This window comes from Rhinoderma darwinii, chromosome 5, assembly GCF_050947455.1.
Source record: "Rhinoderma darwinii isolate aRhiDar2 chromosome 5, aRhiDar2.hap1, whole genome shotgun sequence".
Lineage (NCBI taxonomy): Eukaryota > Metazoa > Chordata > Amphibia > Anura > Rhinodermatidae > Rhinoderma > Rhinoderma darwinii.
The window spans coordinates 95,799,962-95,812,512 of record NC_134691.1 but is presented as its reverse complement, the minus strand read 5'-3'; the positions used below and the strand labels follow the sequence as shown (position 1 = coordinate 95,812,512).

Genomic DNA, 12,551 nt, shown 5'->3' with positions numbered 1-12,551 from the left:
ATTTGATAGACCCATAACAGGTCCCTTTACTTACAATTGAAGAGACGACAATTCGGAAATGAACCCGTAGCAGACTTGTCTAGAAGGCCTTAAGCTCACAAACCATTATAACAGTTTACAGTCATAGCTGGCCATTAGTTACAAACATGTCCTTCATTTTACATAAAGCTCAAACATATTTTTAAAATTCTACTATTTACATGTTTTTTTTTCATGCAAATGAAGACAATGTCTGTAATAAAAAAATAATATTATAATAGTACAGTTCTACAATAAAGACATGCGAAGGTGTAAAACGGGGGTCATTAAAAACATTGTAATAACTTTACATTAATCCATGTGAGTATACATAGATGTATCTGCACGTATATAACCAATGTATTTACACAACTCAAAATGATATATACAGAAACATGTACACCTGTGGAATACAAAATAAAAAATGCCTAGAAAAGGACAAAAAGAAAAAACAAACAAACATCCAAAGGTAACTGAAGAAGCAGTAGATTGGTGTAAATAAGAGGACGATAACGAATTGTGTTCTTCAACTAAAAATCACTGCACAGTGGATTGAACGGTGAAAATGTAGAGCATTTGGTGAGACAAGGCTTTTATTATGAGCAGTCTTCTGCTGTAAACATGGATATAGCAGCTGCTGGCTTCGGATGTATGGATGGTCACACATTCAGAGAATTGGAATTAGATATCAGTCACTAGTATTCCATTGGAGGTGGTCATTCCGACAGTGTTCCTGCTGCTCCCCTAGGTATCCGGTCGATTTCGGACAGTGAGCACCCCCCATTAATAGTCTTTCACTGGAGCCAGCTCTGGCACTAGGTTAACCGTGATGTTTTTATAAAACTTCTCTATGATGATATTTGGAGCATATATCAAATTATTTAGTCCATCGAGATATTGACGTTCTTTAGAATAACGCAGCAGTTTGTACCTGTTTAGAGGGTAAAAAACAAAGATTATAATCTAGGATCTGTAATACAATGTAATGGCAATATTGATGTAAAGGGGATTGGGAAGTTCCTGAAATAAGGGGGGCCTGAGCATTTTCAGAGGGGGTTGTGTCTAAAGCAGACAACCACGATCGCCAAACTGACGTCTAATATAAATATATAGATCTATTAATACATAGAAGTATGCTAGTGGTCACCATCGCACCCAGTAAACCGCCTCCGAACTCAAGATTGGGGTACAAACCGGAAGTGACCCCAATATATATAAAGAAGCACATTCCTCAAGCTGATGGACCAATATCACACCTTTCTCAGTGCACCACATCCTCTGCATAGACCGAGTTGAAACCTAATAATCTGGCTGCCTGCCTACTAGGGGGAGTTTAGGAGCGAACTACATACCGTTTTATTACGGACTTCAATGTATAATCCGTTTGCACTTTAGCTCCCTTCAGTGGTGGTTGTAAGCAGTTAGAATTTTAATTTTTAACTCTATGCAGAGGATTTGGAGCTCTGTATCAGAAAAACTGAGCTCCAACCAATAAAAAGATTAAGAAATTAGCACAGAATTTTGTATCTATTTGGATATAAAAAAAAACACACACACAAAATGGTGTTCAAGGGTGGACGTTCACATGAGAGAGAACCTACACATTACATTTTGTGCGTCCCATACACAACACAATCTCTGCCCATTTTGGAGCCAAGCTCAGGGAAAACGAACAGTTAAAAAGGGAGCCTACAAAAAGGGAAAACTGCTGAAAAATGCAGGCTACAAGCAATATAATGGTCAGAAATAGTGTGACTTCCCATGTACACAACAGGACTGCTTATTCTGAAGTCACCTACTTAGCTATTCTTTCAGCAGACAATCCATAACTAATGACACCTACCGGCCTAAGAACTGCACCTCCCCTCTATGATGATGAGGAATGGACTTGTATTTCCCAAGGTCTCCTTCCGGTCTTGAAACATTGTAGCCAGCGTAATGCACCCTGAAATCATAAATCATCTGAAATAAACAGAAATTCTTTGATCTATTGATCAAAACCGCTAACAGTTATTTTATGTCAGTCAAGACACCGATCACAAGAGCAACAATCTCTTAAAATAAAAAGTAGGCTTATTTTTAATGAACCAACCCTTGTATAGTAAAAGGGGTAATACTACAATTTACATCACATCAATTTGATATACCATGAAACATCTGAATAGTGGGTATCAGACTATCGAGACCAACGAAACCCCAGAATGGGGGATGCCCAGGGTGTGCACCGCCTGTACAAGCTGGAGCAACCGTACGACAGAGCAGGAGGGTTGCAAACAACCAAAACTCCATACGGCCTCTCCGTCACCAGAGAAGCAGGAATTGGTGCGGATGCAATGGTCTTCCCCAAGATATCATGGTTAGCAGCCTGCAGATAACAGGTACCAAAACATCTTCACTATAGCCAATGACCACAACTGGATTAACTCCTTAACGCCGAAGGACGGATATATCCGTCCTCAGCAGCTGCTAGTTCGCGCAGGAGGACGGATATATCCGTCCTGTGATCGCGCGGGTACTGACAGCGTACCCACGCGATCAGCGGCAGGAGCACGGCTGTTATACACAGCCTGGCTCCTGCTGCAACTGCCGGAATCGAAGCGCGCTCCGATTCCGGCAGTTTAACCCATTAAATGCCGCTGTCAATAGTGACAGCGGCATCAAATGTGTTTGACAGGGAGGGAGCTCTCTCTGTCACCAGATCGGCGCCCCCGCAAACAAATCGCGGGTCGCCGTCGGTTTCCATGACAGCCGGGGGTCTAACAAAGACCCCCAGGTCTGTCTTCAGCATCTGCCTGTTAGGCGATGCCGGAGGCATGATCTAACAGATTGCCTGTCAGTTTTACACTGACAGGCAATAATGCTTTGGTATACTAAGTATACCAAACCATTATATATGCGATCAACAGATCGCACAGTGAAGTGTCCTGATGGGACTTAAAAAAAAAATGGCAATCAGTTAAATAAAGTTTGTGAAAAAAAATAAAATAAAAATTATAGTCAAAGTCAAATAAAACTACTTTTTTGGCCCAAAAAGTGGTTTTATTTAGTAAAACTGTCAAAACAAAATCGCACATACACATATATGGTATCCCCGCAATCGTAACAACTTGACCAATAAAATGAACACATTAATTAAACCGCCGGATGAACGGCGTCCAAAGAAAATGCAAAAAACGGCAAAATTCTCTTTTCTCCCATTCCCCCCATAAAAAATAAAATAAAAGATAATCTATAAGTCCTATGTACCCCAAAATAGTACTAATGAAAACTACACATTGTCCCGCAAAAATCAAGACCACATACCACATCGACGGAAAAATAAAAACGTTACGGCTCTTGGAATGCGGCGATGCAAAAACAAGTAATTTTTTTCTATAACGTTTTTTATTGTGCAAACGTAGGAAAAACATAAAACCTTTACATATTTGGTATCCCCGTAATCGTGCCGACCCATAGAATAAAGGTAACATGTTATTTCTGCTGCATAGTAAACGGCGTACATTTATAACGTGAAAATTAATGCTGGAACCGCTGCTTATTTTCAATTCTCTCCTAAAATAAAGTTAATAAAAGTTAATCAATATGTTATAAGCATCTAAAAATGGTACAATTACAAAATACAACTCGTCCCGCAAAAAATAAGCCCTTATACGGCTATGTCGACGGAATAAAAAAAAAGTTACGACTCTTGGAATGCGACCGTTAAAAAACAAAAAATAATCCTTGGTCATTAACGTGCAAAATGGCCCGGTCATTAAGGGGTTAACTATAGCACACCCAGACCAGATTAGGCCCCACTCATATCAAGTTTTAGGAAAAGTTCCCGACACATACTGTTTGTTAAATCTATGCCGTTGATTCCTAACAGTGGCACCCGTCACCCATAGACTGTTACGGGATAGGTTTAACCCCTTAGTGACCAGCCCATTTTAAGCCCTAATGACCAAGCTATTTTATTCGTTTTTCTATAGTCGCATTCAAAGAGCTATAACTTTTTTATTTTTTCGCCTACATAGCTGTATGAGGACTTGTTTTTTGCGGGATTAGTTGTACTTTTTAATGGCACCATTTTTGGGTACATATAATTTTTTTATTAACTTTTTTTTTGGGGGGGGGGGGATTATAAAAAAAACCTGAAATTCCGCCATTGTTCTATGTGTTTTTAAATTGACGCCGTTCACTGTGCGGCGTAAATAACATGTGACCTTTATTCTATGGGTCGGTACGATTACGGCGATACCACATATGTGGAGGTTTTTTATGTTTTACGACTTTTGCACAATAAAAACACTTTTGAACTAAAATGATTTGTTTTTGCATCGTCTCTTTCCAAGAGCCGTAACTTTTTTATTTTTCCATCAATGTAGTGATTTTTTGGGCATGTTTTTTGCGGGACGAGATGTAATTTTGAATGGTACTGTTTTGGGGTGCATGGCACTTATGGATTCATTTTTATTATGACTTTTTTGGGGAGCGATGGAAAAAAATTGCAATTTCGCCATTGTTTTTTGCGTTATTTTAACGGTGTTCACCTTGCAGTTTAAATTCCATATTAACTTTATTAATGGAGTCATTACGGTCGCGGAGATACCATATATGTGTACTTTTATTTATTTTTTACACTTTTTATGGAAAAGAATGGTTTTACTTTTATTTTTTTACTGTACTTTGTATTATTAATCTTTATTTCACATTTATGACTTATTTTATTAGTCCCACTAGGGGACTTTACTGTGCGATGTTCCGATCGCTGCTATAATGCTTTGGTATACTTCGTATACCAGAGCATTATTGCCTGTCAGTGTAAATCTGACAGGCAATCTATTAGGATGTGCCTCCGGCGCGTCCTAACAGGCATATGTCCAGGGCAGACCTGGGGCTTTCATCAAGCCCCCAGCTGCCATGACACCCCATCGGAGACCCGCAATTGCATTTGCGGGCCGCCGATTGGTGACAGAGGGAGCTTACTCCCTCTGTAAACAAGTTAAATGCCGCGGTCGCTATTGACGGCGGCATTTAACAGGTTAAACGGCAGCGATCTAAGTAAACTTCGATCGCGGGTGTTGGAGCAGGAGCTCAGCTGTCATCAGACAGCAGAGCCCCGGCTCCAGCCTGCACGGGGGACACGTGCAGGACTTAAACTAGGCTCACGTGAAAAGGCATCAGCCTATCCTAAGGCCCCTTAGTGACCAACGTGAAAAGTCGTATTGGTGGTCACTAAGGGGTTAAAGCATACGCCACAATCTTTTCATGATGTATGCATTGCACGGATGACATAATAGACTGTGTGTGCTGTATGCCACCCGTCACCTATAGGTTATTATCGCATCTGTTTAACAGACACGCCATGAAAAGCTCATAACGTATACGTTAAACAGATGCCACTATATTGCATATAAGTTACAGGTATCAGTCATCCATAGACTCCCATGTTAATAAGAAGTATACAGCGGGGTATATGTTTTTTAATGGGGTCCTGTTGTATGGAAAAGCATACGCTATTTCATACCCAAGAAAAATTCCAACATATACGGATCTGATGGAGGTTTAAAAGGACACTCTTTTGGCCTTGGTTGGGCTAATGGGAACCCTATGGACACGTTAGTACGCCGGTATGCTTTATTAACACAATGATTTAAGACCACCATCCACATTAGATGAAAAATAGACAAATGGACAACCAGTCGCTTATAAACCTGTACTGAAGGCCAATTTAAACACCAACATTGAGTGTTATTAGGCGTTAAATGGGAGAAAGAAAAAAAAAAAAGATGCAAACATCCAGATGTACAGTTCCAAAAAAAGTAAGAGTAGAGCACCACCCATGTTATATTTGGGAGCATATTTCCCTATTGCTTCAATTTGGCGTGTCAGTTGTAAATAGACTAGTGCCAGCTACGGTCTCCTCCTGCCTCCATTTTGCAAAAAAAAAAAAGTAGGTGAATCCTTTCGAATCCCAGATTTCTGCATTGTTTACTAATAAAATGTGGTCTGATTGTGTGTCTATATTTGTGATTTAGATAATGTGACTAAAGTAAAAACCAGTTGTACTATTCATGCCTTTTATTAAGCTCATTGAGTAAACCGCCACAGCGCAGGGAGAAAAAGTAAGTGAACCTCTGTGTTATTGATTTCAACAAGAGCTAATTGGCAAAAGGTGGTATAATTAAAAAGAAGAAGAGACGGAGTGGGTTCCACGGGCAGTTCACCCATTTAATAAAAGGCAGGAAAAGCCTTATGGACCAGTTCACAGAGTTTTTCTTTACGCTGATTGATGCGAAAACCGCGTCTGAATCCGCGCCAAAAAACATTCGAGACGGCCTCCCATGGATTTCAATGGGAGGCAGAGGCGTTTTTTTCCCTCGGCGGCTTGCTCTTTCTTGCCACAGTTCTGCCTCTGATCTCCTATTAAAATCAATGGAGGCAGAGAAAGCGTTTTTTTTTGCCAGTTTTCACCTATCCACTGGATAGGTGATAACTGATAAATTGGTGGGGGTCCAACTGATGGGACCCCTACCGATCGACAGAACGGAGGTCCCGTTTCCTCAGTTTGAATGGCGCAGCAGTCGAGCATGCGCGAAGCAGCTCCATTTAGTTTCTATGCGACTATTGGAGTCATAAGCTCAATAACAATACTAAACAAAACCCCATGAGGCCCTATAGGGCAGCATAATGGTGTTCAAAGTGGAGCTCAGCCACAGAGCCAGATCATTTATTAGGGGACTACATTTTTAGCAATTACTAATATGATACAACTAAAACCACTCCATATTTGGAATAGTTCTTGCTTGCAAAGGAAAATATTCCGATAATACCATTTACCCCTTCCCACATTTGGACACAATATTACGTCCTATTTGCAGTGTTGTTACTGCAATAGGACATAATAGTACACCCAGTGGATGCCACAGGCTCAGGAGCTGCGCCCGTGCCATCAGCAGCGGGTGCTGGCTATAAAATACAGCCAACATTCCGCTGCCATGACCGAGATCACAGTTACCACATCGGCACCCTCCGACACAACCACGGGGAACAGATCGGGTGCCATGGTAGCTAGGGGCCTAATAAAGGCCCCCAATCCTGCCATGCCTATAGGTGGTATAGGAACAGCCTAATAGATTGACGGTCGGTTTTATTTACTAATAAAATAAAAAACACCTTATTTGTTCCATAAAGAGTGGTTTTATTGTGCAAGTGTGTTAAAATTAACTAATCCTATACAAATGTGGTATCGCTGCAATCGTAACGACCCGCATCAAAGTTAACACTTTATTTATCCCATACAGTGAAAGACTAAAACAAAAACTCCCGCGGTTCTTCACCTCTTCCCACTTCCGTCAGTTTGCGGCTTTTAATTTTTGTATTTTTATCCCCGGCTTCTACGATACGATAACACTCATTATTTCATCTACATTGCCGCATTAGGGGTGTTTTTTTTTGTTTTGCAGGACGAGCTCTATATTTTTAATGGCACCATTTAATGTACCATAGAATGTACTGGAAAAACTTTCTATTCTGCATGTCTTCTGGGTTTTGATTTTACAGCGTTCACTGTGCGGTAAAAATGACATTTATCTTTATTCTGCAGGTCAATAGGATAATAGCAATACCAAATTTGTTTTTTTTGTTTCGTGTTACCATATTCTCAGACTATTTTTAGGTCAATGGAGCTGTATGAGGGCTTGATTTTTGCAGGGCAAGCTAATTTTTATTGGTACTATTTTGGGGTACATACAAATTTTTTTGTTAATTTATTTAAATTGTATTTCAAGGCAAGGTGATGCGGGATATATAATGTTATATTTTAATAGTTGGGATCCCGATGGACGTGGTGATACCCACCATGTTTATTTTTTTACTGTTTATGCTATTTTACATAAAAACTAAAACAAAATGGGTTTAACTTTTAACCCGTTAGTGACCGCCAATACGCCTTTTCACGGCGGCCACTAATGGCCTTTATTCTGATGCATATGCCTTTTCACGGCACTGCATCAGAGTAAACAGAGCAGGGAGCAGTTAAATCTCCCTGCACTCAGCTACCAGAGGGCATCCCTGCTCGAACGGGTGAGATCGATGTAAGTATCGATCTCCCCTTTTAACCTCTCAGATGCGGCACTCAATAGTGAGCGCCGCATCTGAGTGGTTTTGGAGAGAGAAAGGGAGCTCTGATCCCACCGACACCCAGTGATCAGATCGCCAAGTGTCTGTGCCTCTGATGGCAGTCGGGGGCCTAATAAAGGCCCCCAGGTCTGCCTATAGTGAATGCCTGCTAGTTCATGCCAGAGGCATGGCCTAGCAGATGCCTGTCCGCTTTAAACAGACAGGCAGTAATACACTGCAATACAAAAGTATTGCAGTGTATTATAAAAGCGATTGGATGATCGCATATTAACCCCTTAGTGACCACCAATACGCCTTTTTACGTCTGTCACTAATGGGCTTTAGGCTAGGCTGACGCCTTTTCACATCAGCCTAGTCTAAGTCCTGCACGGGTCTCCCGTGCAGGCAGGAGACGGGGCTCTGCTGTCTGATGACAGCTGAGCTCCTGCTCCAACGCCCGCGATCGAAGTTTACTTCGATCGCGGCCGTTTAACCCGTTAAATGCCGCCGTCAATAGCGACCGCGGCATTTAACTTTGTTTACAGAGGGAGTGCGCTCCCTCTGTCACCCATTGGCGGACCGCGAATGAAATCGCGGGTCTCCGATGGGGTGTCATGGCAGCCGGGGGCTTGATAAAAGCCCCCAGGTCTGCCCTGGACATATGCCTGTTAGGACGCGCCGGAGGCACGTCCTAACAGATTGCCTGTCAGATTTACACTGACAGGCAATAATGCTCTGGTATACGAAGTATACCAGAGCATTATAGCAGCGATCGGAATATCGCACAGTAAAGTCCCCTAGTGGGACTAATAAAATAAGTCATCAAAGTGAAATAAAGATTATTTAATAAAAAGTCATAATAAAAATGAATCAATAAGTCCCATGCACCCCAAAACAGTACCATTCAAAACTACGTCTTGTCCCGCAGAAAACAGCCCAAAAAATCACTACATTGATGGAAAAATAAAAAAATTACAGCTCTTGGAAAGCGACGATGCAAAAACAAATAATTTTAGTTCAAAATTGTTTATTGTGCAAAAGTCGTAAAACATAAAAAAACCTCTACATATGCGCCGTAATCGTACCGACCCATAGAGTAAAGGTAACATGTTATTTACGTCACATAGTGAACGGCGTCAATTTAAAAACGCATAGAACAATGGCGGAATTTCAGGTTTTTTTTATAATCCCCCCCAAAAAAAGTTAATAAAAAAATTATATGTACCCAAAAATGGTGCCATTAAAAAGCACAACTAATCCCGCAAAAAACAAGTCCTCATACAGCTGTGTAGACGAAAAAATAAAAAAGTTCTAGCTCTTTGAATGCGACTATAGAAAAACGAATAAAATAGCTTTGTCATTAGGGCCTAAAATGGGCTGGTCACTAAGGGGTTAAAGTCCCCTAGTGGGACTAGTAGAAAAATAAAAAAAAAGTTTAATAAAGTAAATTTAAAAAAAAAAACACACTTTTTCCCCTTACAAACTGCTTTACTATTAAAAAAACAAAATAAAGCAAAAACGTTAGAAATATTTGGTATCGCCACGTCCATAACGACTCAGACTATAAGGGTATGTGCACACGTAGTGACCAAAAACGTCTGAAAATACAGAGCTGTTTTCAAGGGAAAACAGCCCCTGCTTTTCAGACGTATTTTGAGCAACTCGCGTTTTTCGCTGCATTTTTCGCGGCGTTTTTTACGTCCGTTTTTGGAGCTGTTTTCATTGGAGTCTATGAGAAAACAGCTCCAAAAACGTCCAAAGAAGTGTCCTGCACTTCTTTTTACGAGGCGTAATTTTACGCGTCGTAATTGCCGTACGACGCGTAAAATTACGCGTCGTGGGAACAATACAGCGTTATACCCATAGAAAGTAATGAGCAGATGTTTGACAACGTATTTGAGACGTATTTCCAGACGTAAAACGAGGCAAAAAACGCCTCGTATACATCTGAAAATAGGTCGTGTGAACCCAGCCTAAAGCTCTTACATTATTTAACCCACACGGTGAACGCCGTAAAAGCTAAAAAAAAAATACAAAAAAAAAATACAAAAAAAAATACAAAAAAAAAAAAAAATAGATGAAAAAAATTGCTGTTTTCTGAGAATCCTGCCTTACAAAAAAATTTGATAAAAAGTGATCAAAAAGTCGCATCGCCAAAAAAAAAAAAAAAAAAAAGGTGTTTTTACTGTGTAAAACATACAAAATCTATACAAATTTGGTATCGTTGCAATCATAACAAAACGCTGAATAAAGTTAGTGTTATTTATACCACACGGTAAACGGCGTCGATTTAGGACGAAAAAAAGAATGGCGAAATTTCAGGTTTTTTTCTATCCCCCCCCCCCAAGAGAGTTAATAAAAGTTAATCGATAAATATGTACCCCAAAATGGTGCTATTAAAAAATACAACTTGTCACGCAAAAAAACAAGACCTTATACAGCTATGTAGATGCAAAAATAAAATAAAAAGTTATAGCTCTTGGAAAGACTATGGAAAAATGTAAAAAATACCTTGGTCATTAAGGTTTAAAATAAGCTGGTCATTAAGGGGTTAAATGTCTTTTATATATAGGAGTCCAGTGGGCGGTCCTAATCACTGATTAACAGCAATTTATATTCACTCATACAGGGAAGGCTGTCAATCACTGTAGGACCGCCCACTGGACTCCTAAGCCCAGAATAAGCAAAGATTTAAATGAATAAATCACTAGCTCTACTGAATCTTTTGCTACAAAATATATAAAATCAACCTGTTAAGCTAGCCCTACTCTATAAATAACATGCTTCCCGCAGATTGGTCTGCATTTTCAATGTGACAGGCTCCCTTTAAAACAGAAGGAGAGGGCTCCCTTTCGACAGAAGGAGGGGGCTCCCTTTCGACAGACTATGTTCCGGCTGCCTCCGGGCACCGTAAGTTATGCAGTGGTCGGTGCCAGAAGCAGATGGCTCCTGTCACAGTACTGAAGCCCTGTTCCTATTTGAGTGAATAGGAGAAGAGCTGCAGTACTGAAGCACGGCCGCTATACAGTGACCGGAGCCATCTGCTTCCGGCACCGACCACTCCATATCTTCCGATGCCTGGAGGCAGCCGGAACGGCAGATCGGTGCGGGTTCTTAAGGGGTTAATGTCAAAATAGGCTACGTCCTTAAGGGGATAAAAGTGTCTAAAATGTAATACAGGATGCCTCAAGTTTAGGCATATGCTGAGTATTATGCGCTTCGGTTCAGACCTTACATAACACTAGTAGGTCATTGCTGCCAAATGGTAACCAAGTCTCGTTTCCCTTCAAGGACACATTGTATGAAGTGAATGAATCAGCTTTCAGTTATTGTCCTTGTTATGACAATGTACTCACCTGTTCCACAGATCATCATCTTCACCTCCCCAGCCCCAGAACGCATTTGGAAATCCATTAATCTTCCTATATTGCTCCACAGTCAAGCCACTCACACCACCGAAGAACTCATTGTATGGTAGACTGAAAGACACAAAAGAAGCCTGGTTACTGAGCGCTCTCACAAAAAAAGTGCATCATCTTGTCTATAATTGGTAATGATCTAATGTTTACAACTATCCCAGCTAATAAACTATCAAATAATAGCATCTTACCATCACTTGAAACAGAAGGCTCATAAAGGAAACAAAAGACAAACTCATATCAATATGCGACAATGACTAATGTGAAAATCTGTATGAAGTGCGGGATAACTCAACAGGACGCAAAATATTGTTTACTTTGTTCTTTATTCAAAGCAGCATGACAAATCTCTGAACATTTTATTGGTCTGTTAGGCCCTATTCACACGACAGGGATTCTCGGCCGCGTGACAGCTGTACTTTGCAGTAGGAACAAGAGACCCAAAATGGGGCTATTCACACAGCCGATTGATGGCCCAGTAAACCGTCATGTGAAGTGCATGTGAGAAAGAGGATGAGGGTATTTTGTTGCTCCCTGTAGGAGCTTAATCCCTAATCCCCAGCCACAGCCAAAGCTGGGGTCCGGGGATTCCGCTCCAGGAGTTGTCCCTGACTTCACTGCCCATATATGGACAGTGACTTCTCCTCGAGCGGTCCCCTACTCCTGAAGCGAAATCCCCGGCGCTGTGGCCAGTAATTCCACTCCAAAAGTCCCTGACTTCAATGTCCATATATGGACAGTGACGTCAGGGACTTCTGATACGGAATCTCTGGCAATGTGGCCGGTGATTCCGCTCCAGTAGAAGTCCCTGACTTCTATGTCCATATATGGATGGACAGTGAAGTCAGGGACTTATCCTGGAGCCGTCCCCTACAGGAAGGTAGGGGGGGTGGGATCCATCTATGGGGGGGGTGCCATTGGTGAGTGGTGGCTATGTACAAGGGTGCTGTGTGGCACTACCTACAAGGGGATCTGTGTGGTATTGTCTACAGAGGGCAGGGTGTGGCATTG

General features: G+C 41.2%; 1 protein-coding gene across 1 annotated transcript in view; it reads right to left on the bottom strand.

Annotated features, from left to right (window-relative positions):
- Positions 1 to 779: 779 nt before the first annotated feature.
- Positions 780 to 12,551, bottom strand: part of B4GALT6 (beta-1,4-galactosyltransferase 6) — a 112,310-nt gene continuing 100,538 nt past the window's right edge. The window contains exons 7-9 of the mRNA XM_075826310.1: positions 11,478 to 11,600; positions 1,862 to 1,963; positions 780 to 949 (exon numbers count right to left, since the gene is read on the bottom strand). Of these exons, the coding sequence (XP_075682425.1) occupies positions 802 to 949; positions 1,862 to 1,963; positions 11,478 to 11,600 (373 nt within the window). The 3' untranslated portion in view covers positions 780 to 801. The remainder of the gene's footprint in view (positions 950 to 1,861; positions 1,964 to 11,477; positions 11,601 to 12,551) is intronic.